This window comes from Polychytrium aggregatum (assembly GCF_025602895.1).
Source record: "Polychytrium aggregatum strain JEL109 chromosome Unknown BJ171scaffold_29, whole genome shotgun sequence".
In the NCBI taxonomy this organism is placed as follows: domain Eukaryota; kingdom Fungi; phylum Chytridiomycota; class Chytridiomycetes; order Polychytriales; genus Polychytrium; species Polychytrium aggregatum.
Window position 1 is genome coordinate 139,990 of NW_026516231.1, and position 23,584 is coordinate 163,573.

The 23,584-nt window shown below is 56.1% G+C and overlaps 7 protein-coding genes across 7 annotated transcripts; 3 read left to right on the plus strand and 4 right to left on the minus strand.

Moving 5' to 3' along the window:
- Positions 1-223: 223 nt before the first annotated feature.
- BJ171DRAFT_512832 (uncharacterized protein) lies at positions 224-1,365 on the minus strand (the record flags this gene model as incomplete). The annotated part of the gene is made up of 1 exon (XM_053111695.1): positions 224-1,365. A coding segment is annotated over exon 1 (522 nt), but the record flags the coding sequence as incomplete, so codon positions are not given.
- A 1,244-nt stretch (positions 1,366-2,609) lies between these two features.
- On the plus strand, positions 2,610-5,205 carry BJ171DRAFT_583779 (uncharacterized protein; the record flags this gene model as incomplete). Its single annotated transcript, XM_053114267.1, has 12 exons — positions 2,610-2,871; positions 3,019-3,090; positions 3,220-3,303; positions 3,396-3,479; positions 3,623-3,706; positions 3,791-3,874; positions 4,028-4,111; positions 4,213-4,296; positions 4,442-4,525; positions 4,611-4,694; positions 4,834-4,917; positions 5,111-5,205. The coding sequence occupies 12 exons, from the start codon at positions 2,610-2,612 to the stop codon at positions 5,203-5,205; spliced, it is 1,185 nt and encodes a 394-aa protein (XP_052964736.1).
- Positions 5,206-5,388: 183 nt separating this feature from the next.
- Positions 5,389-8,310, minus strand: BJ171DRAFT_583780 (betaine-aldehyde dehydrogenase; the record flags this gene model as incomplete). The annotated part of the gene is made up of 11 exons (XM_053114268.1): positions 5,389-5,535; positions 5,790-5,967; positions 6,107-6,371; positions 6,530-6,631; positions 6,784-6,942; positions 7,086-7,222; positions 7,404-7,459; positions 7,554-7,665; positions 7,776-7,938; positions 8,079-8,139; positions 8,221-8,310. 11 exons carry the CDS (start codon positions 8,308-8,310, stop codon positions 5,389-5,391), a joined length of 1,470 nt encoding a protein of 489 aa, XP_052964737.1.
- Positions 8,311-10,183: 1,873 nt separating this feature from the next.
- Positions 10,184-11,559, plus strand: BJ171DRAFT_512850 (uncharacterized protein). Its single transcript, XM_053111696.1, has 2 exons — positions 10,184-11,077; positions 11,230-11,559. Exon 1 carries the CDS (start codon positions 10,644-10,646, stop codon positions 11,064-11,066), a length of 423 nt encoding a protein of 140 aa, XP_052964738.1. The 5' UTR covers positions 10,184-10,643; the 3' UTR covers positions 11,067-11,077; positions 11,230-11,559.
- Positions 11,560-11,989: 430 nt separating this feature from the next.
- Positions 11,990-14,159, minus strand: BJ171DRAFT_461084 (nucleophile aminohydrolase). The gene is made up of 7 exons (XM_053108466.1): positions 14,018-14,159; positions 13,630-13,781; positions 13,277-13,358; positions 12,866-13,021; positions 12,679-12,742; positions 12,447-12,561; positions 11,990-12,230 (listed from the first exon to the last, which is right to left on the minus strand). Exons 1-7 carry the CDS (start codon positions 14,034-14,036, stop codon positions 12,075-12,077), a joined length of 744 nt encoding a protein of 247 aa, XP_052964739.1. The 5' UTR covers positions 14,037-14,159; the 3' UTR covers positions 11,990-12,074.
- A 433-nt stretch (positions 14,160-14,592) lies between these two features.
- Positions 14,593-20,769, plus strand: BJ171DRAFT_562390 (armadillo-type protein). Its single transcript, XM_053113268.1, has 18 exons — positions 14,593-14,891; positions 15,271-15,352; positions 15,437-15,569; positions 15,791-15,949; positions 16,058-16,214; positions 16,302-16,486; positions 16,707-17,023; positions 17,137-17,357; positions 17,454-17,540; positions 17,684-17,734; positions 17,854-17,962; positions 18,114-18,274; positions 18,385-18,534; positions 18,677-18,743; positions 18,837-18,968; positions 19,063-19,160; positions 19,272-19,725; positions 19,872-20,769. Exons 1-18 carry the CDS (start codon positions 14,802-14,804, stop codon positions 20,327-20,329), a joined length of 3,111 nt encoding a protein of 1,036 aa, XP_052964740.1. The 5' UTR covers positions 14,593-14,801; the 3' UTR covers positions 20,330-20,769.
- Positions 20,770-20,906: 137 nt separating this feature from the next.
- Positions 20,907-22,496, minus strand: BJ171DRAFT_165403 (ankyrin repeat-containing domain protein). The gene is made up of 2 exons (XM_053105905.1): positions 22,057-22,496; positions 20,907-21,861 (listed from the first exon to the last, which is right to left on the minus strand). The coding sequence occupies exons 1-2, from the start codon at positions 22,189-22,191 to the stop codon at positions 21,010-21,012; spliced, it is 987 nt and encodes a 328-aa protein (XP_052964741.1). The 5' UTR covers positions 22,192-22,496; the 3' UTR covers positions 20,907-21,009.
- Between the last annotated feature and the right edge of the window lie 1,088 nt (positions 22,497-23,584).

A 23,584-nucleotide genomic window follows, 5' to 3' on the forward strand; every position in this document is an offset into this window, starting at 1 on the left:
AAAAGATGACAGGCACATCCTCGACACATATGAGATGTACCGAAGTACATGGGGAAAGTCGTGTGTCCTGCCTCCAGTGTCCCTCCCGAAGGGTACTGGCTCGCAGGTTCTCGCATTGGCTGTCAAGACCTATGCTGTCAACTGCGAGACCCACATCGTGGATCGATACTGGTCTCTCCTCCGTCGATACTGCAATTTGGTCCTGGTTGCTCCCAAGGATGTGAAACGTCATACACACGTCGATGAGTGTATGAAGCTGATGGAGAATCCCCTCTCCAAGACACTCCTCGGTGATCTGAGGAAATCCTTCGCCCACCATGCCGACCAGTTGTATGAGTTTCGGTACGAAAGCCACCAGGACCTGTATCGAGTTGTATCGAAACTGGCCAGTGAAGTCTCTCGGCTGACCCACCTGAAGGAGGCCCTCTTCATGGTGGTCTTTCAGAAGATGATCATTCCCAGGCTCGCGAGGGTGACCGATGTTCTAAAAGGAGAGCGTGGGCGACTGAACGAGGAGATGTGCCAACCCATCCACCACATCGGGGCTGACAGACTCAAAGATCTCCAGACCCAGCACGAGGAGGTGTGCAAGCAGATCGCTGTGAACATGAAACGGATCAAGCGCATCACCGACCGGCTTGCCCAGACCAAGAAGCGCCTCAACATCCCTCGAGCACAGTGTACCTTGGTCCCGCTCTGCGATGCCAGAGCCAAGTACATCAAGCTCGACACCAAAGCACTGTGGGAAATCCTTGGATACCAGACTGGCACTGGTCTCAAGTGGGACGACCTGAAGACCAAGGTCAATGGCACCACAAAGCAAGAGACCTTCTGGTAGACCAACTTCAAGCTGGAGTCGAGACTCTTTGGTGCCAGGGAGGAAGGCAAGCAGCTCTTTGGTTGCGAGATCACCGATGGGGTCGGGTGCTCGATCACCACACTCAAATACAAGATCCTGGAGAAGGATCCTGATGTCAAGCCAGAACCCGTGGACAAGACACCCAAGCTCACTCCCGAGCAGAGGATCCAGGCCAGAGTCGGTCCCATCGACGACTCTCGGACCACATGGATTGGGATCGACCCTGGTGTGGGATCGATCTTCGCCGCTGTCATTCGAGCACCCGGTCAACCATCCATCCAGGAGCAAGACGGTGTCAAGGTGACCAAGGCACAGCGCGCCAACGAGAAGATCGTGTCGTTCTCCAACAAGGAGTACCAGCATCGATGTGGCACCACCCAGGCGACCAAGTGGATCCAGAGCACCCACAAGATCCTTGGTCTGCAGGAATGGATGAGCACCACACCAAGTCCCAAGATCCCTGGGTTGGCTTCCTTCCTGCAATACATTCGCCATGTGTTCGATGGAGACATGCTGGACAAACAGCTGTACTTCAGCCTGACCCGGCGACGGCGATTCAAGCGACTCGATCTCCACAGCAAGCGACAGCGCACCGTCCACGAGATGTGCAAGCAAGTCATCGACCAGGCACCGAAGGAGACCGAAGTGGTGATTGCCTTTGGGAATGCATCCTGGAAACAGGGGAAGGGATATGCCTCCAGTCCCAGGAGACTCAGGTTCGTCAAATACTTTGAGCAATTCCACCATCACCAGAGACGCCCACCAGACCGATCCGTCTCCAAGATCCATGTGTGCTCGGTGAACGAGTTTAACACATCCCAGGTGTGCTCACACTGCCGGGAAGCCAAGCGACTTGAGAAGGTCGAGCATCTTGATATCGAGAAACCACACTTTGTCCGGAGCTGTGCAAGCTGCCATACGCTGTGGGATCGAGACATCAATGCGCCAGGAATATGATCTCGGTATGCCAGTCGATCATCGCCACAGGAGATCGACCGGGTGTATTCAAGACTGTGCTTCCCAAACCAACCAAAACCACTCGATTGCCAACGAAGTCAGGAGTGCAATGCCATGGCCTGCCCACTGGGCCTACAAGTCAGTCAGCGGGCTTCAGAAGCCAGAAAGTGACTGTCCCGTTTCTTTATGGATTGACTGTAAGTATCTCGCACTGTTCCTTGAGTATTTCGACAGTGGATGCCGGGTCGCCCATATTCTGGGCAGTCCACTTCGGGGTTGCCATCCCTCTTGGGATGGTCGATGGGAGGTGGTTGACTCCCTTGTGCAAAGTGTGTGTGTGCAAAGTGTGTGTGTGTGTGACGGCGAGAGGCTTCTCGCCTTCCCTCGGGGGTCTCTCGCCAGAGACTGCTCTTCTCGCCGACCGAGGTGGCTCCGAGAGCGCGTTTTATCGTTCTCGCTCATTTTATTAACAAGAACTTTTTTCATAGTGTACGGTGCGACCGCTGGGAGCCTTGGGATCTGTTCTGCTTGGTGGGACTGGCCATTGGCTGAGCCATCGCTCCATTCCGGCCATTGGACTGGCCCTGGTCGCTGCCCGTTTCGCTCGGCACCAAAGCAGCGTCGGTCTGCGCCTCTGCCAAGAAGCGGCCGTTCTGCTCTCTTGGACCCGACCCTTGCCTGGTCGCCGTCCATCTCCGTCGTCCTTCCGTTTCGCCGTCTTGCCATCCTTCTTGGGTCGCTCTCGCCATCCCGTCGCTCTACTCTCTCGCCTCCACGGCCCAAACCCGTCGCCATGTTCCCGTCCCCCGCCTCCGACCTGTTCTTCCACAACTTTGACGTTCACCAGGCCATCCTGAACCTGCTCTCGTCCGAAGACGCTCTTTCGCTCTGCACCGTCGTCCCCATCCTGCGGTTCAAAGCCCCGCACTTTGTCCACCGGGCCATCAGCAACAAGCGGGTGAAGAAGGGAATCGCCACCAAGAACGTCGAGCTGATTTGCTCTTCCCTGAACAGCTCTGACATTACATCCCTCAATGCCACAAGGCTCTTCCGAGGTGCGAGTGGAGGCCGCTGAAGCACATGTCCCGCAAATGAATAGCGATGGATGTGCGGGGCTGCTCCCAGCCTGCTTTCGGCCGCATCGGGCTGTCGCGGGTATAACAAATACCGACCATGTTTCATGATTGTGTCCGCCGCCGCAGCCCGTATCCCCTTCATGACGTTCATCAACACCCTCAAACCCAACCAGAAGGTGACGATGCTTTGCTTGGACGGTGAGCCATCTGCCAACACCTGCGTCGTCGACTCCCCAGTGTCGATTCCCCAGTGTCGAATTGTCAAACCATGTCCTTGCTTGCACCTGATGGACGTCTGTCGATCCATATGCCGCTCTCCCCTTCCAGGAAACACCATCGCTGCCGGTGGCGCTCGTGCCATCGCCGAGCTGCTCGAAGTCAACTCGACAATCAAGTACCTCGAGCTCAGAGGTGGGCAGCGTCGCTGCATCCCAGGCGGCCCTGATTTACTTTGACATCTGCTGAGAACCATGCGGCTCACAGTCCCATATTTCCTCGACCAGCCAACGGAATCGAGCCCGAAGCCGCTGCATTCCTGGCCGAGGGACTGGTCCGCACCAAAACACTCTCGTTTCTCGATCTAACAAGTGGGGGACCGTCAGGCATCTTGCCTGCTTCCGTTGCTGCTCAGCTCGACTCGGCCCTATTGGGAGTTGCTGTCATCACGCCGCTCAGTCCTTCATGTCCTTGTTAGCCGCTGCGTTCTGAGCATCTGTCCTGCACCACACAGCCAATTTCCTCGGGCCCCAGGGAGTCGCCAGTCTCTCGCAGGCCCTCTGCCTCAACACCTCCATCCGGTCCTTGGTCTTGTCAGGTATCGACTCTGGCCTCCCCGTGGCAAAGTCTGGCTGACCTGCATTCATCGTTAATCGACGACTCGCTCACTTGCCTCGACAAGATGTTTGCATGGGCGCCGACGGCGCACAGGCCTTGGCTCAACCGCTCCGTCAGTCGAAAACATTGAGGGTGCTCAAGATTCGAGGTATGGGCCGTACGAAAGCCCGTCTCCAGAACCGCCATCAGCCATAGGCATGCCAAGCTCCCACTGACACTGACACTGACACTGACACTGACACTGACACTGACACTGACACTGACACCCGCATACGCATACGCACCCACATGTCGGCGACAGACAATCGAATCGGGCCGGACGGAGCTATCGCGTTGGCGCGAGCTCTAGAAACCAACAGCCACCTTGAAGTCCTCGATTTGCAGCGTGCGTTTCTCACTCATTGTGCCTCAGAGCGCTGCAACTCTCACTGCGCCTCCAAGGCCATGCGGACTCACTCATTGCGACTCCTATCATTTTTCATCTAGGCAACGGTATCATGAATGAAGGCGCCGTGGCCATAGCAAATGCTCTCGAAGTCAACCAGACGCTGAAGAATCTCAATCTTCGAAGTCTGTAGCTGCCATCTTTTGCAGCGTCTGCTTTTGGATCGATCTCTTGTGCAGATTTATCCGTCGTTCTGTCGGTGTACCACAGCCTCCACAGACCAATCCCTAATGTCACTCGTGGCGCTCACTCCTGTATATCTTTGTACAGACAATCGGCTCGGCTGGATCTCGGCCGAGGCATTTGGACAGACTCTCAAAGTCAATAGCACTCTGCGTGTCCTGGGCTTGGATGGTATGGCAGCTACACTCGGAGCCGATGCCAACTTTGCCTCGCTTTTCTTGAATTGAACTCATCACTCACTCACTCAACCCCATAGATAACATGATCAAGGACCAAGGTGTGTCGATTCTTGCCGATGGATTGCGCCTCAACACTGCCCTACAGAAGCTGGATCTCAACAGTAAGCACCTCCCCCTCCCATCACCCTGAGTATGCACGGTCTCGGCCGGATACTGTTCCGGTCTCTGACTACGAGCAATCGACCCGATTCCCCTCCTCCAACTTTCGCGGCTGCTCTCAACCAAACGCCACGACGGCAGCCTCAAGAATGTCAAGTGTGGGTGCAATGTCCTTGTTGAGTGCCCTGGACTCCAACCAGACCTTGAGGAGACTCGATTTGACAGGTGCGTGACCTTGACGAGCACCTTGGATATGCCGCAGCGGCACAATAGAGTGCTTGTCTTATCCACGTTTCACGGACTATCTTCCATAACAACCCTCTGCTGAACATCTCCAACTCTTTTTGTCAACCACAACACCATCGCCCGTGTTGCTATCACCATCGCTCTCAACGCAAACACTCTCGTCACCACCCAGGCAACTCGGACATCCAACGAGACATTGTCCCCAGCGTCGATCGTCACTCGGCTCGCGTCGAGATTTTTTTGGATCGCAATTTGACGGCAGACTAATCCATTGTCCGCAAGGCGATAGATATTCGCTGTGTACCGCTGTCATATAGGAAATCGAGCGCCTCTAGTTGCAAACGGATTCACTTGGGCGAGAGCGACAAAATAAAGTAGCACATGCATCACCCCTTGCTCTCAAGCAGACACTCAAGCAGGCTCTTGCGATTATCCCAGAGTATGTGATGCTTAGTACTTGAGCACCACCGCTGTTTCCTCGGTGAAGAAGCGGATCGAGTAGTTGTAGCCCTCACGGCCGATCCCGCTCATCTTGACGCCACCAAAAGGCATATGGAGATCACGGACCATCCAGCAGTTGACCCATACCGTCCCAACCTGTTCGTTAGAGCAAGAGGTGTCAGTCAAATGCTCTGATCATGCAGTCTGGATCAACTCTGAACAATTCTGAAACCGGAAGCTCGCTCGACAAACTCTGCACCAGTAAGTGCTCCAGGACAAATATTGCTCGCATGTTTAGTTCGAGGAACCGCTCTCAACCAAAGCAACAAAACGTCATCACAGATCACAGATCACAGATCCGAGATCCGAGATCCGAGACCGATAGCCGAGATCGACTGCCAAGGTCTTACATTCAACTGATGCGCGACCCGCTGGGCCCTGCGTCCGTTCTCGGTCCAAACCGAGGCCGAGAGGCCGTAGATGGTTCCGTTGGCAAACTCCACAGCCTGTTCTTCGCCTTCGAATGGAACCAGTGTCACAACGGGCCCAAAGATCTCTTGCTGACAGCATGTCGAGCTTGGACTGAGCCTAATGATCAGAGACAGGCGCACTTGTAAGGCACCGCCACGGTTGCCTACCCTCCTCACGCTTTGTCAAGGGCCCTCCAACTCCGTACTTGAATGCCATAGGTCGCCGCTCCGATATCCAGAACGGCGAGCGCTCTTACTCTGTGATGATCGTAGGCTCCATCCAATATCCATCCTCAAACTTGGGCATCTGGACACGTTGACCGCCAGTCCAGATCTTACCGCCTTCCTTGCGGGCAATATCGACATATCGAAGCACGTTGTTGAGGTGCTGGAGACTGACCAGAGCGCCAAGATCGGTGCTTGGATCGCCCGGATCGCCCATGCGCAATTGCTTGGCTTTTTCAATGAAGGCCGACAGGAACTTTGGAAAGATAGTCGATTCAACAAAGATGCGGCTGCCGCCTGGAGCACATGCCCAAGTCCACGAGAGGTTAGTGGGTGCGAACGCCTCCCTCCGACTGGAATAGTGTCAGGTTCCCTCCACCCATGCCAGGATCTTTGTCGACCAGGCTGTCATCAGGGATCGAATTGGTCTCTGTGACCACCGACGGGAGACTCACATAGACAGATCTCGCCTTGGTTCGTGAATGCCGCCTGGACGCTCCCTGCGATGGCTTCCTCGAAACTGCAGTCCGCAAACACGATATTGGCATTCTTGCCACCTGTATCGCAAGGCAAGATCAGTGGCATCCGTAAGTTAGCTATCCCGTTGAACGGCCGGCACTCGAACAGTCCCTCGACAAGTGTATACCAGCGCTCCACACTTGAAATGCTCGCTGGTCATGCTGGTCGATGCTCGCGACTGCTTGCATACCCAATTCCAATGAAGTCTTCTTGAACTTTGGGACACAGCTGCGGTAAATCGACTCGCCGGTGGCGGTACCCCCAGTAAATGAAATAACAGGCACATTGGGATGCTGCACCAGCGCTGCGCCAGCGGGCTGGCCCCTTCCAAAGATGATATTGACCACGCCTGCGGAGGACACAGTGGCCCCCCCCGCTTTGGTTAGCATCCGTAAAGCGCGAAGCGTCAATGTGTAAATGTGGGCTGAACTGCAGAATAAACCTTCACAATGACACACAACTCAGACACATTCGTCCCGATATTTCGCAAACCGGAGCGATAGATTGCAGCGAAACACATGCCTGGCGGGAAGCCGGCTTCAACAACGAGCGAGCATAGCATGAAAGCTGTCACGGACGTAAACTCGCTGGGCTTGGCCACAACTGTGCATCCAGCAGCCAGTGCAGGTCTGAGGGGCAGAATCGTTGGAGACGGGACCGATTGGGGGCGTGAGAGAGACGGAAGTGGAATGGAAATGCATTAGCGATCGCAACTACAGCACCGAACAGCAGCTGGACCGGCTCGTTCGCACGCTGTACTCGCTCACACATTATACTGGCTGGCTAGCTGCCATCACGCTCGACGCATACGCTAATTTCCAGGTAAGTAGATAAAGAGGAAGATTCCAGGGTGCGATCAGAGCTGCCTGCGGTGCGAGTCAGGAGAAGATGTCAGCGGCGTTGCCCCGCAAGCAGAACACTTCAGAGCACCGACTTGATTTGCCGGGCCCGAACGCATACCACTCCACACGGCTTGCGATGCACGTAGTTGAAAGCCACGCCGTCCAACTCGGTGGCTTTTTCCTCCAGGTGATTGATGTTCTCCGCAAAGAAGCGAAAGTTCAAAACGGCCCTGGACGCCAAGGGAGCACCAGGTGAGACCAGATGAAGGAATGTCAGAAAGGATGGGAGACTGAAGTCGGCTTGCGAGTCACTGAGGCCGGGGTCAGGGGTACATATAACCTCGGGATGTCGATGCGCTTCGCAAGCGAGACGGGTTTGCCCTGGTCCTGCGACTCGGCCTGAGCAAACTCATCGAGTCTGGCCTCGAGAAGATCGGCAAGTCGGCTCAAGCATTTTGACCGGAACTGTCGCGTGGCCTTGGACCAGGCTGGGAATGCCTTTGCTATTGGAAAAAGCAGGAAATGCGTTGGCCAGCTGCCCCAGGGGCGCCAGGGGGAGCAACGGCGCTTGGGACAACCCAGGCGCGGACAAATCTCCGAGGCAAAGCATTGCTCCCAAATCGACAAGGCCAGGTTAGCTCACATGCACTTTCGACAGCAGCATTGACATCGGCTTCGGTGGAGTCTGGAACATGGGCATGCACCTGCGATGAAATTGCGTCGTCAGAGTCCGCAGCCAAATGCTCGGCCGAGTTTCGCTTCAGTCTCGCGGGACCTCCACATACCTCGCCAGTCGCCGGAGCAAAGCTATCAAGATACCGGCCGTCGACGGGGCCATGGAATTCACCGTTGTAAAAGTTGCGGATTTCGATCATGATATCCTTCCGTCTGAACTAGTCTTGGGCAATCGAGCAGGCAGAGTCTTGGAAGAGGTGGCTACCCAGACCCCGGATGTGTCTGTGGGCAGCGCCGGCGGTTGGTGGACAATGACTCGGATCAAAACACTGGAATGGATACCGATGCCTACTGGCGATCCATTTTCCACCACCTCGAAGCTCTGGTGGATCATTTCGTTGGTGGAGCCACCCGCCACTCAGCGCCAATCTATCTTTGAGGCGAGGGGATACTCCGCAACCTCGTCATGCCTCTGTCGAGGAAGGGTATTGATGAAAACAGTGATGAAGCTGTAGAGGAATAGCAGTTGAATGGACGATTGAATGAATGAACGATTGAATGAATGGATATATTGGAGCGAAACTGTTTGGAGCACCTGAGAAGCGCCTCAAGCGACAGGAGCTCAACACACCGTTCCGGCTTCCATGAAGACACTCCTGGTATATTGGATGATACAATCGCAAAAGGGGACTTTGGATATCGAAAGATGCAATTTGACACAGGAACAAGTATTGAATGAATCGGCAGGGTATAATTAGAGTGATAGAGATGCATTTTGACTGTCCAGGTCGCAGCTGGCACCGACGAGCAGGCTAACAAACACCATGATGTACGCCATTAGTTCGTGGGTGACAATGTTGCGTCCTCCGCGCATGTGAGGGTTCATAGCTTCGCCAAAGGCCCACAGAGCCAGAGCCGAAAATTCATAGACGTTCTGTGGCATCGATTGTCCCGCACGATGTAATAAGATCGAGGACAGCGCGGTGGATGGTCGTGGATGGTGTTAGTGCGGGTGCGTGAGCGTGGTATCGATCGTGCGCGGCTGTCGCAAGACAAAATGGAACATTCTGTAACAGTTGCGACGGCGAGTGGCTGGCAGAGAACGATCCGTTACCTGGTAGAACTTGTAGGTGGTGAAGAAGGCAAAGTAGACAATGATGCCGGCAATGATCCAGCAGATGATGCAATAGATGATTTCGTAAATGGACCAATACTCGTAGTCCTTTTGAATTGATCGGCTGTATACATCGAGAAACGGCTGTGCTTCAAGGTCGTTCTGAGTTGCCGGAGTTGCCGGGGTTTCCTTGGACCTTGTTGGCCTCAGGAATTTGGCGAGAGTGCGGCTCAGCAAATCGCTGAAAGCAGTATTCGTCGATTGGCACGGTTCAGGATCGCTGCTGACTTTCACGGCGAGGGAATGCTTTTCTTCGAAATAGTAGAAATCCTTGAGCTTCGCGCGAACCCACTTGGGGGCAATCATTGCACAGCCAACAAAGACGGTGAAGAACGCAATGACGCCGCCGATCGCTTGGGGGAGCCAGAACTTGAAGTCCGCAGTTTGACACACGTAGGTGTAGCCGATCGTGGGGTGCTTTTTCATGGGTAGAAACCACACACCGATGACCACGAAGAGCTCGATCGCCGAGAGGAGGATCATCTGGAGGCAGATACTCCAGGTCGGCCGGATCTTGATCAGGGCCCACCATTCGTCGCGCCCACTTCCAACAGAGTATACCTCTGCTTCCTCGATAAAGTGGTCAGCACAGGGTGCGCTCTTCGGGAAGAAACCGGCTCGGACAAGCAGCAGGCGCGAGGTGCTCATGGCAACAAGCGGGCCCATTCCGAGGACCACGGTGAGAACGACAGCGATGGTGATTTCGATGAGTGACTTGAGGGCGCCGTGATACCACTTGTAAGTTTTCTTGATTGAAAACGGACCTGCGTCGCCGTTGTGTTCGGCGTGGGCGCTCTTGAGATCGTTGAGGGTATCGCGGACGGCGAGCGAGTTCAAGAGATTGGAGAGCGAGTCGCGGCTGTACCCTGCAACGATAAAGTGGCGCTTACTCTCCGACTTGGCAGCGTCGGCAGGGTCAGACTTGGCAGCGGCCAGGTCGAGGGTCGTGAGGGTGTGCTTGGCCGCCTTGTAGGCGGTATAGTGGCGAAGGAGGTCGCTGGCAAAGTTGGCCGTGTCGCACTGCTCCACGGCGCTGACCAAGCGCCTATTCTGGTCGTCATCCAGGCCCGCGTTTGCGGCCAACTTTTCACTTGGCACGATACAGCGCAATAGGATACGCTTGAAGGAATGATCTTTGGGCTTTTCAGTCGAAGTCGAAATCGAAGCAGAAGTCGAAGCACAAGTCGAAGCACAAGTCGAAGTCTCTGTGTTCTGGAGTATCCGAATGGAATCAATGAGCGGAGACAGGGCACGCCTGTTGGCTCTCCAGACGAGGTCGGGCTCCGAGGTGGGCTTTTGGGCTGAGCCATCCCAGGCACAGAGGTCTTTGACAAGGCGCCGGCCCCAAACATCGATGGGATGCTTGTCACTATCGCTGGGACGTTTGTCACTATCGCTGGTAGACTCGCACTTATCCAGGGCATGCTTCCAAAGACCCTCGACCAAATCGATGAGCTCCCGGCGAGTCAGCTGCTTGATGCCTTCCTTGTGTTTGCAGATCATGTATGGATTGGCGTTGTTCAGAGTCAGTTCATTCAGGTAAGCATCGGCAGATGCTTTGAGCGAGTCGTCGACCCCGGTGTATTCGCCGACGTTGACACTCGTGTGTTCGCCATCGTCGGGCTGATTATTGAGACTATCACAAGGAGTAGCGGAGCCTCGGGCATCGCCCAAAGTTGTGGGGGTAGAGGCGGCTGCTTCTCGCTTGGCTGGCGTGACGGAGGTGATCATGCCAAAGGTGGCGTGCGCCCACCTTCCCATCTGCTCTTCGGCCTCCGCTAAATGTCTTGGCTCTGATGCGGCGGATACAGAGAAGGAGGAGGGGTCAGTCATAAGCCCACAAGCACATACCCACAGGCACAAACCCACAAGCACATACCCACAAGCTCAAACTCACAGGCACGAGAGCCTCAGCCACCGGGGCGACAAGACAGAGCGGACTTACCAGCGCAGGATAGGCTGGCCGGGTTCGGAATACATTCGGGTGGCTGTTGGTCGTGGATGCTGCAGAGGATACCACACTCGTTCAGCCATCCGAGAACAGTAAACTTATCGTATTCGGAGAGCCCACGATGGAAGATGCCGCAGTCAGCCGAAGGGATAGTTTTCTTGACTAGCCAAAGATGGTAGCCAAAGATGCTGATGGCGACCGAGAGCTGATTCTCGGCGAGGGCGCCTCCCTTGAAACCCTTTTGCAGGGCAGCAATGAGGACACCGATGGCAATTAGAGCTCCGTTGTCTCCCGTAGACATGGGTAGATAAGGAGCAGATGCAGAGAAGAAAGTGCTGTGTGGAGATGGCAGGGGGAAGGGCAGGAAGGGTGGGTATATATGCAAACGAGAAAGGGGCGGGTCAGGAGCGCACCCCACCGTGAAGTAAGGGTATCAAGGTGACGCAGCCCATCATTTGGAGTTTGGCACGATTCTCCCAGGCAAATTTGCCACATCGTGCTTTCTCGATGCTTTGCGCCACCGGCTCATCCGAAATAGGGAAGGCCAAGATCCCCAAAGCTCGTCGTGGATATCCAGCGCCTCCAATCGCCGTGGCCGCCACCATCGCTTCTCCAGCGGAGACGGGGCAGTTTCGGAGAACGAGGGGAGGCGTCGCGAGCTGCGGTGTTCCATGGCACAGGCGACGCGACCTAACGTCCCAAGATACCGATCACATGCTGCGAACTCGGGATCAGACGCCGGGCAAAAGTCGTCTGTGGTTTGCAATCCAAGATGTATTGCCGTCGCTGCCGTGCCATGTGCGCAACATGGCATCGCCACACCATGTCTCCGAGCACAATCAGTCAGAGTTCTCGACAATGCGGGTCAAGTGGGCCTCGATTTCGTCTTCTGACAGCGCGCGGAAGTTAGTTTCATCGGCCGTGACAATTCCAACCTCGATGTCCGCCGGTTTGAAGTCGATCGAGAGGGTCGTGGAGAGCGTTGTGATGGCAAGCTATGACAGGCGAGCAAACATGGGTTGAGACGTGGTCCAAAGCCAGTGCCATAGCCTGGGCCGGCTGGGTATCGATGTGGCCGAGGGCGACAGGTACGGCGCGGATACCCTGCAAAAAATCTGGTCGGCTGCGCGGGGGATGCTGAGACAGCGGCCGCGATGAGCCCCGTCCTAGTGCCGTCACAGAAGCGCATGGGGATAGACGGAATCTCTAACCTCGATGGTCTCCTCGAATGAGAGCTCGGGATCCTTTCTCAGCTTCTTCTCGAGGTGGTTCAGAGCCTCTTGGTGCTTGGCGCCGGCACTCGTGGCCTTGTATCCGACGTAGTAGCTATTATATGCCGGGAGCGCCAGCGTCAGCGATGATGCGGGTGTCGCTTGTGCAGCAAATCCAGTGCCCAAATGATTCAGCGGCAGAAATACAGTCGGTTGGCGGACTTGTTCTTACCCGGCGGGATCACATTTGAACAGCTGTGGTCCGCGCTCGTCGTCGTATCCGATCAGCATCATAGCTATCGACAAAGGATAGCAAGGGCAGAATGGATCAGATATGGTCGTCATCGGTCCCCGGGCCTCGCCCCGGTCTCAAGGACAGAGAAACATATCGGCGACGTGAGAAGCGATCAGGGACGTACACACGCCAAGAGGTCTTGTTGCCGCCTGCTGGGTGTGGACCTGGTTGATGTTGGCCATACGCTTGGCCAGCTGGTCTGCCGGGATCTCGTAGCCAAACTTGTAGCGCCATTCGGCAGCCTCGAATCGAGCCCGGGTGACTTGGGCTCTAGCATCGGCTGTTGGGGTTCAGGGAGACCCGGACGGTCACCATTTGAGATAAGCATATCAGGGGCCATCCAAGTCGAGCGGTGGTGTTGGAATTGATGGGTCCGAAGAAGGCATCCGGACAAGGCGCCGATCGGGAAAGGGGTCTGTGAGCATGACGGACGATATTTTGTCGGGTGGGGCTGCTGATTGTCGAGGACTCTGCTGTGCTATCCAGTCCAGCGGATCCCGCAGCCGCTCTCGCATTGCCCGCTACCGAGTCGTACCGATCAAGCCTGTCATGACGCAGCCAATCTTGGGGGTAAGCTGAAAGACATGGGTGATTGTCGAGGGATCCAGCAACTTGTCCTGGAAGGTCCAAAGCCAGAGGGAGCGATCGACCCCGGCCACAGCGGAGGACCGCGAGGAAAACGAGTTTAGGCATCTGCACACACTGCCCACAGCAATGCACAACAGGTAACAGCCGCAAAGCATACGGACGGGCAGACAGAAGCGCGCTGTTCTGCGGATGTGCCCGGCGACGGGTTCCCAGTCCACGTCGTCTTAGCGGTGATATGCTCCAACGGCGAGGCCAAGTGTTCTGCAGACATTGCTCGTCACCCCAGCGCTAGCAACGTACAGGGACTTTCTTTTGAGTGACGACAACCGCCGAGTCCTTGCCTCGGACTCCAACCGCGGTGATTCCGGCGTTTGTGATGGCTTTGAAGGCATATTCGACTTGGTACAGACGGCCTTCTGGCGAGAAGATCGTGATGTGTCGATCGTATCCAGCTGCATCAAAGTAACAGTAGCGTCAAGAAGCGAAGTTGCCACGTCTTGATGCTCAGCGGAATGTCGACGCAACGAGGAACGCAAACGCAGCCGTCCGCCCGATCGCGAGGCCACAGCCCCGCGGAGGCGGCAGCACATGGATGGCTGGGTCGCAATGCAGATATCCCGACGGCCGCCCCAGGAAGCGGCGTGATCGTCGCCATCCAGCCGGCCCCGCAGCCCACAATGCGACGTACCACCGGATCCTCTGCTCATGATGTATCGGCGGCGACGGGGACTGGGGCTCTCCGGGACAGGGAAGGCAGAAGCGGATGCAACGGATGCAGCGGATGCAGCGGATGCAGCGGATGCAGCGGATGCAGCGGATGCACAGCGGATGCAATAGCGGTGTCGAAGGCAGGATGGGCGACGGAGCAGGGCCAGCCAACCCGGCCGGCTATATCCAGCGGCTGCGTGTGTGTGTGCGTGACCTCATGGCGCCAGGGGCGGCGACGACCAGGGTGCCGCCACGTGCTGCTCGCGTGGCTGCGGCGCCGGCCAGGTGATCTGCACGGCGTCGCCCAAACTTTTTTTTCGCAACTCAGACAGCGTTACACAGGCGAAATTTTTTTTGGAGAGACGACCGCGAGACGGCCGCGAGGGCGAGGGCGCAGCCGAGACGCGATCGGCGCGGCTGCGCACGCTGTTTGTGTGCGCGCGGACACAGCGCACATGGGCCGGCGAGGCGCAGAGCGCTCCTCGCTGGCGGTCTCTGGTGTGCGGCGGTCCTGGTCGCTTTTCTGCCTCTTCCCAGGCTGCTCCAACCTGCCCAGGCTCGCCCAAATCCTCCCTCCCGGGTCCGTCTGCACAAGCTTGCTCGAGGTGTTGGCCTTGCCGTCTGATCAATAACGTCGCCCAGAGGCCTGTCAGCACATCTCCTCCTTGGTCCCCTTTCGTTCTGTCCCGAATCCGCCCTCCTGCCGTTCGCTGGTCACTTCCGTTGTCCTCTTGAACCCCACCCGCCACTCCTCATACGCCAACATGGACCCAGCTGCCCTCTATCAAATCTTTGGCGCCTCTTTCTCGTCCGATGCCAACGTCCGCATGCAGGCCGAGTTGGAGCTTCACAAGGTAAACCCAGCACTTCGGCAAGGAGCATTGGCCCGCCAGCACCGCAATCTGGTACAGCAATCTCGGTGGAAGCCCACGGCAGATGCGAAGGCCACAGCCGCAAGCACATACCGTCCTGGTCACTGCGTCTCAGCAAGAGGCTTTCGGCCGTGGCCAGAGTGGCTTGGCTATTCCATTCAGCATTGGCTCGCGCCGTCGACCTTGGGTCGAATCATCGGGCTCTCGATAACCGGTCATGGGAACTGCGTGTCCTAACCAAACATGATCCGAGACGGCCTCGCAAAATGCACAGGCTGCCGTTGTCGAAGCAGATGTGTCCATGCTTGGGTGGTCTTGTGCTCGGTGCTAACAAAGTGTGCATGTTGCTTCGATGCTGCAGCTTGAAGAAAACGATGGCTTCGTTTCCAGCCTCCTGCAAATCATCGGCACTCCAGCTTCAGAGCAGGCCGTTCGCCAGGCTGGTGGGTAGTCTGCTGACGATCGTATCGGCCCTTCGATGTTGTTTTTGCGGCCTTACAGCTCACACGGTGTCTCTATTCCGTCAGCCGCCATTTTCTTCAAGAACCGCATCCAGAAGGGATGGGAGCCTGCCCGTGACAAGGCCATCGGCGAAGCCGACCGTGCCATCGTGCGCCAGTCCATTGTCGAGGCCCTCTTGATTTCACCCGAAACCATCCGGTAATGATCTTTTCCCGGCAGCTGTTTCTGAAATCAGGCCCTGGCCAGAAAACATATTGGCGACTGCCGTGCTCTGTTTCCGGTGGCGCGCCTTCTGTCGACGGTTCCTGGCAGATCGCCATGCTGTGATTGTGGACCCCATGGAATATGGCTTGGTCGCTCGTACATGCCGTTGCCTCGGAGGCGCTCTGTGCTGATGTCACATCTTCGTCTTTCCCCAGCAAGCAGCTGATTGCCTCCATCAGCATCATCCTCAACTCGGACTATCCCGATAAGTGGCCCGGATTTCTCCAGAGCCTTCATTCGATGCTCCAGAGCAACGACTCCACCCACGTCTATGGCGGTCTTCTGCTCTTGAGGGAGCTCGTCAAGGTCTTCCAGTATGTTGCCGCTTTTGCGCAAACCGGCCGCTATCTTCGTCTGTCCGTCGCCATCGCCCTTCCTGAGTCGACGACGACTCAGTGCCCGTCCATCTCTCCACTATGTAGTCTCAAGAAGCTCGAGAAAAGAACTCCTCTGAATGAGATCATCCAGCTGGTCTTCCCGACCATCCAGGCCATTGCCAACGGCGTCCTCGAATCCGAGACGATCGAGGCTGCAGAGATCCTCAAGCTCGTCTTGAAGATCTACCACACGTCGATCCAGGTAGGAGGCCCTACTCTCTGCCCTTTGCAGCTCTGCCCAATCGTCTGGATAAAGCACTCACTCGGGCCTTGCTGAACCGCATCCCAGTACGAACTCTCGGCGATCCAGCAGGAATCTTCCTGGATCGTACCCTGGGGCAGCATTTTCATCAAGATCGTCGAGAAGCCTCCTCCGGCCTGCTCGCTCGAGGGCAGTGACGAGGATCGCGAAGCCCACGTTTGGTGGAAGACCAAGAAGTGGGCCTACCACTGCCTCCTCAAGCTCTTCTCTCGGTAGGTCTGCATGCGGTTCTCAGGAGCTGCTGGTACGACAGGACCTGCCATCATGAGCCTTGTCAACGAGTGGCTCCCCGTTGTCCCCCATACTCCAGTGTGCAAAGCCGCAATCTCTTCGTTGCAATTTTACCATCGCGAAAGAGCTGTTGTGTGCTGAATGCGAGTCATCCATTAAGCGAACGATATCTGACCACTGCGCGCTGCCCTCCCCTCTCAGCTACGGAACCAACCTCAAAGATCCTAAATACGGTGCCTTCGCCGCCACTTTCCTCAACCACTTTGCCCCCAACATTCTCCAAACCTTCCTGGCCCAGATCCACCAGCATGTTGCCGGCCAGTGGCTCTCGAGCCGTGTCAAGCAGCAGCTCGCCACGTTCATTGCCGACTGTGTCAAGCACAAGAATACCTGGGCGCTGATCAAGCCTCACCTCGAGATGCTGATCCAGAACTTCATTTTCCCTGCCCTCTGCTTCAGCGAGCAAGATCAGAGCGTCTGGGAAGAGAACCCGGTCGAGTTCATCAACAAAAAAGTCGGTCGGTATCGTCGCCTTCACTGATGGCCTTCGTGGAGTGCGTGGCACTTGCACCTTCGCGCTCTGGGAAAAGTTACTGGCGATCCGATCTCTAATCGTGCTGTCTTTGCATAGATCCCATCGAGAGCTTTTATAGCCTGTCTGCTGCCGCCGAGGTTCTCCTCATTGGCATCGTCCGCGATCGTTTCTCGCAGACCTTCATCCCCGTGGTTACCCTCATCAACAACATCCTCACTCAGTATAACAGCACTCCTGAGGGCCAGCGCAACCCTCGCCGCAAGGATGGCGCCCTGAACATGATGGGTGTTCTTGCCTTTGATGTGCTCAAGAAGCAGGTGAGAGTCTCGAGTGTGTCAATGGTCGCGGATCTACCTGCTCGAGCAGATTGCGGTCGACCCTGCATTTGCTGACCCATCATTTCCGCCACCCAGTCTTCGATCAAAGATCAGATGGATCAATTCCTTATTACCCACGTGTTCCCCGAATTCGATAGCCCCCACGCTTTCCTGCGTCTGAGAGTGAGTCTGCGCTTGTATCTTTTGCATCATGTGCTCAGACGCATAGCCTCTGCCGTTTCTGTATTGACCAGAGCAGAGCGCGCTGAGGGCTGAAGCTCCTCGCCTGAGCCGCTGAACGCTGACCTTGATATTTGCTCGCACAGGCTTGTGACCTGATCCACCGTTACATCGATGTGGATTTCGCAAACCCCGAGGTAGGCCGAATCGTCGGAGTTCACAGCCCGCCGCGGCTTCTCGAGACTGCTCTCCGTGCCATACTGCTGACTGTCGCATCACGCCGTCGCTCACATCCTCGTGTGTGGATTTCGTTCAGCACAAGATCTTCTCCTTCCAGAAGGTCCTCAACGCCATGCAGGACCCTGAACTTCCTGTCCGCATCACTGCTGCTTTGGCTCTCGGCCCCTTCCGGGAATACGCCGAAAGTGGGTTTTTGTCCGTTGCCTTCCGCTTCTGTGAACTTTTTGGCCTATCTCGGCCCCATCCTCGAGCAATGCAATGCTCTGTCAAGGAGCTGGCTTGTTGCTGCTGCAGGGGCTGACCAATGACTGTCTCCTCCCTTACCACCACTGATAGTCCACGCTGCCATGATCCCCCATGCACCGGAGATCATGCAGGCGTTCCTCAACCTCACCAACGAGATTGACATGGACACGCTGTCCGACGTCATGGAAGACTTTGTTGCCGATTACGCCGAGCAGCTGACTCCCTTTGCTATCCAGCTGACTACCCAGATGGTAAGTGGCACTTTGCGTCGGCCAGAGGCGTCTCTCGATGGGTGGATACTCCGTCTTTGGGGAGAGCCTTGTGCCACCATTAACCAGTGCCGTTCATATCCGCATTTCAGACCGCCACGTTTATGCGTATCCTTGGCGAGGTCAACTTTGACAGCGACGATCTTGAAAACCTTGACGAAGATGCCGACAAGATTTTGGCGGCCTCTGGTGTTCTCAAGACTCTCTGCACTCTGGTCGTTGCCGTTGATGCCTCCCCCGACGTAAGTAGTGTCGGAGTCATTGCTACTGTCTGCGCCTCTCTCCACTGCGGCAGTGCGTATCGTTTTCGTTGCGCTCTTGCCGCTTTCGTTGCGTTCTTGCCACTTTCGACCATTACTGAGCCTTGGTATCTGCTCGAACCAGATCTTGCGCCAGCTTGAGGTCCTCGTCGCCCCTATCATTATTTACGTCCTTGAAAAGAACGTCATGGGTAAGACTTTGAAATGGTGCCTCACCTGCTCGAAATGGTACCTCCCCTGCTCCGCGTATTTGTACGCCCTCTCACTCAGGATCTCGCACACAGATCTCTACGAAGATACCTTCGAGCTCCTGGATTCGTGCACCTACTGCCTGAAGGCCATCAGCCCCGTCATGTGGACTGTGTTTGACTATGTCTACCGCGCCTTCAAGGCCGATGCCGTGGACTATATCCAGAGTAGGTGTTGAGATCTCCAAGTTTGGCAGTGTGCCGCACCGCTTTACAACTGTACCTCGCACAGCGAGCCAACTCCACGATTTCCCTCCCGCAGATATGCTTCCTTCTCTGGACAATTTTATCTCCTTCGGCAAGGAGGTCTTCGTCCAGAACAAGGCTTACCAGCACATCATTTACGATATCATCGAATCGGTAAGATGGCTGGCGATACCAGCTCCTTCTGGTCATTCATTCGGCCGACCCGCTTGTGGCTGCTACCGTGCCGCCTACTCTCCAGCTAACAATGGCTTGCCTTGTCCACAGGTGTTTGTCTCCGCCCAGGCCGGAGAAACCGACCGAATCTATGCCTGCCAGCTGATCGAGTCCTTGCTCCTCAACCTCCGTGGCCAGGTTGATCAGTACATCCCCCAGTTCCTCGACCTTGCTTTCCGCTACCTCAAGGACGACACCCAGGCCATCCGCTCCCATCCTTTCCGCATCCATTGCCTCGAGGTCGTCATCAACTGCATCTTCTACAACCCCACTGCGACCCTGGCGCTTCTCGAGCAGGCGGGCTTGACCACCACCTTCTTCACTCTGTGGTTCAAGCATCTCGAGGACTTTACTCGTGTTCACGACAAGAAGCTCTGCATCAGCGCGATCTGCGCCATCATGGATCTTCCTGTCGAGTCGCTGCCTGCCTCGGTGCAGTCCGGCTACGCCCAGATTGTTGCCGTCATGGTCTCGATCTTTGATTCCCTCCCTGCTGCCCTCGAAGGTGAGACTTTCTCTCCGCCAGCATAACCGAGGCCCTAACTCTCGTGCGATGATATGGATCGCGGCTCAGAGCACGATTGTCTCGCTTCACTGCATTCGATTCTGGATACGCCACTAACGCTGCTCCAACCTACCTGATGTCGCTAGAGCGCCAGAAGGTGATCGACGATAGCAATGCCGACTGGGAAGAGGATGAGGACGATGACGAAGGCGACGAGGATCTCGATGAGATCAACGACGACGACGAAGCCGGTGGCGACGTTGCCAATATCAGCGAGGAAGAGTACCTCGAGTTCCTGAGCAAGGAACAAGGCAAGATCAGCGCGGGCGACGACGACGAAGACGACTTTGACGACTGGTTTGTCGAAGACATCATGGAGGAAGACCCCTTCCACACCACGCCTCTCGACGACGTTGATGCCTACATCCGCTTCCAGGAGACTCTCAACAGCATTGCAAGCCGCCCCGCTGCCTTTACTCTGCTCAAGCAGGTCGTCAATGCCGAGCAGCAAGCCAAGTTGGATAACATCATAGTGACTGCCAACGACAACCGGGTCAAGCAGGCTGAGGCCGCCGCCAAGAAGCAGCAGCAGCAGCAGGCCTAGAGTACGGCGCTACACTTTGTTACCTTGGCCCCGGATGTGAGGTCAACTCCATATTTCTATCGTGTTTTGCGTGTGTGCGCATATCTGGTTTGCATTTCTGTCTTGCTATTCCATTATTGTCTCGCTCTATCACTCCCCCCCCCTATTTCTACTTCCACCATTCCCTCGCCAATCCATGCCCGCCCACGTTTGCCCCTCCATCCTCTGTTGTCGTCGATTAGGCCAATCCCCCTGTCTTTTGCGAGACCCAGTGTCTCCTCGATCTTCCCCGATCCCCCACCCTTTGTCATCTGGTTGTCGTCTGTGCTTCGTTTGGTTGCTGCCTGGCATAGATGAGTCTCATCAACATACTGCGGTGAGAATCAAGTTGGGCGACGACGTGTACAGCTTCCCCAAGAAAACAAAAGCGGCACCCCCCCCCCGTTATTTCAGAATACTTGATATGTATTTGAGTGGCATCCATGATAGCCATTGATCCGTCGTTGCCGCTATGGGTGTCACCAGTCGCTGGCAGCGGGATGTTGATCTTGGGTGTTGCTCTTGCACGAGCCATCGTCTGAACCATCACCATCACAGCCATGGCATGGCTTGAGCACCGCGATTTGACCCGAGGAGGAATCCTTTCTACCTGGCAGCCAGAGATGCAGGCCAGCGGATCAATTGGACGGCCTCGCAGCTTGTTAGTCATAGTCCGAGTGGCCCTGCTGCCGCTGACGGCGCTGCAGATATGACCGTATGTCCTTGACTTCGTTGTTGCGAGATGCCGCTGCCGCAACAGACACATCGCATCCCTGCCGAAGCAGCAGCTTGACAACACCAGCATGGGTGTTGCATTCCGCGGCGAGCCTCAGCGGCATCTGGTCCGAGACGAACGGATCGGCACCGTTCCTGAGCAGCAGCTGGACCAGCCCAACGTTTCCGTTCATGGCAGCCATACAGAGTGCATCCTCCTCGGCAGCATGGATGTCTACGCCCGAGTCGATCAGCAGCCTTGCGAGCGAGACGGCCTCGGGCAGAGAGTCCTTGCACACAGCTCTGAGAGCGGCGCTCCCTTGGGTGTTGACGTCGGCTCCGTGAAGAATGAGGTACTCGACGAGTGCCGCATTGCCGCTCTCGACCGCCAGCAGCAGGGGTTCGTCCTGGTCGAGGTGGATGTCAGCCCCGGCTTGGGCCAGGATCCGGACGGTTTCGAGCCAGCCGGCGGAGCAAGCATTGCGAAGGGCCTCGTTGTTGCCGGCCTCGATCCATGCACCACACCGGACCAGCAACTCCACGATAGATGAGTGTCCGTTGAGGCTGGCTTGCCGCAGCGCAAGGTCGTCGCGAAAGTGGATATCGACGACATGGCCGCTACGTCGGTCGCTCGCATCGATCGAGACGAATGGCTGGTGAAAGCCGAGGATACGCTTGACCAGGTCAAGCTGTCCCTCTCGCGAGCAGCAGACGAGACTGGTATTGCTCGGCAATGCACCACAGTCCAGGAGCCGGTCGACCCAGCTCCAGCGAGAGCGCTGGGCAGCCGTTTCGGAGGCCTGTTCAAGATCAAGCAGCGAGTGGACGGAGATCAGAAGTCCGCGCTGGACGAGATGCTCTGCCCAGGCCAGGAAACGCCGACCAAGGACGTCCTGCTCTCGGTCAATGAGAGCGGCCAGAACCGACTTGCTCTCGCAGGCAAAGTGGATCCGACAAGCCTCCAGCAGCTCGGAAAAGAAGCCGAACCGCAGGACCAGTGCATGGCGAAGCCTCATGTTGGTTGCGGCAAGGCGCAGAAGGTCTCGTGGTGTGCTGAGAAAGGTCGAGACATTGAGGAGGATCTCGATGGGCAGCTCGGCGAAGGGGACTGCGGGGATGCTCGGAGCCATGGCGGCTCAACCAGCGCGAGCAGACGAAGAACACGATCGCTGACGGGAATGTTCCCGGCACAAAGAGGGACATCCCGATCACCGCATTCACGACTGCAATAATGGACTTGGGCCTGTACAGTTGATCCAGAAGAAACGGGACAGTCACTTTCTGCCCTTGGGCAAGAGAGCGAAAGTCGAGGGTGTGGCGAACGGTCATGGCAAGTAAGCGTTGGTGTTGGGCAGCAACATATCTGCTCAACGACTAACACTATCAATTTTTTCCGGCCCCTCGCGGCTGCTCATCTCGGTCACCTGAAAGTCACGTTGGATGTGGTGCAGCAAAAGTTGGAATCCGGCCATCGTCCGTTGAAGGCATTTGATATCACCTTGAGCCGATTGACGGTGGTGGTGGGCAATTGGTGTGGAGGAATGACCAATTGTATCATTGTTGGAAGCTCCACTCCGATTGCGAACAAGAACCACCACCATCTGAATCTCTCTGGTTGGAAACCTAGTCAAGCGTGGCTGTGTGTCAGCGAGATGACATGATCGTTTGGCTATCAGGCAAGACTCACCTTGACAAGATGTCTTCCCACGACTGATTGAGCGAGCGATGCGTTTCTGGATCTGAATCAAGGACGCCACTGCGCAGTATCTCTGCCAGCCCAAAATGCGCTGGTTTTGAGGAGAATTTTTCTTCCCCAAGGGCAGAACCAGCCATTGTCGCTATTTTCTCGCCAGATGGCTCCCCGCAAGCGAAAGGTACCACCCAGGCGACCAAGTGGATCCAGAGCACCCACAAGATCCTTGGTCTGCAGAAATGGATGAGTGCCACACCAAGTCCCAAGATCCCTGGGTTGGCTTCATTCCTGCAATACATTCGCCATGTGTTCGATGGAGACATGCTGGACAAACAGCTGTACTTCAGCCTGACCCGGCGACGGCGATTCAAGCGACTCGATCTCCACAGCAAGCGACAGCGCACCGTCCACGAGATGTGCAAGCAAGTCATCGACCAGGCACCGAAGGAGACCGAAGTGGTGATTGCCTTTGGGAATGCATCCTGGAAACAGGGGAAGGGATATGCCTCCAGTCCCAGGAGACTCAGGTTCGTCAAATACTTTGAGCAATTCCACCATCACCAGAGACGCCCACCAGACCGATCCGTCTCCAAGATCCATGTGTGCTCGGTGAACGAGTTTAACACATCCCAGGTGTGCTCACACTGCCGGGAAGCCAAGCGACTCGAGAAGGTCGAGCATCTCGATATCGAGAAACCACACTTTGTCCGGAGCTGTGCAAGCTGCCATACGCTGTGGGATCGAGACATCAATGCGCCAGGAATATGATCTCGGTATGCCAGTCGATCATCGCCACAGGAGATCGGCCGAGTGTATTCAAGACCATGCTT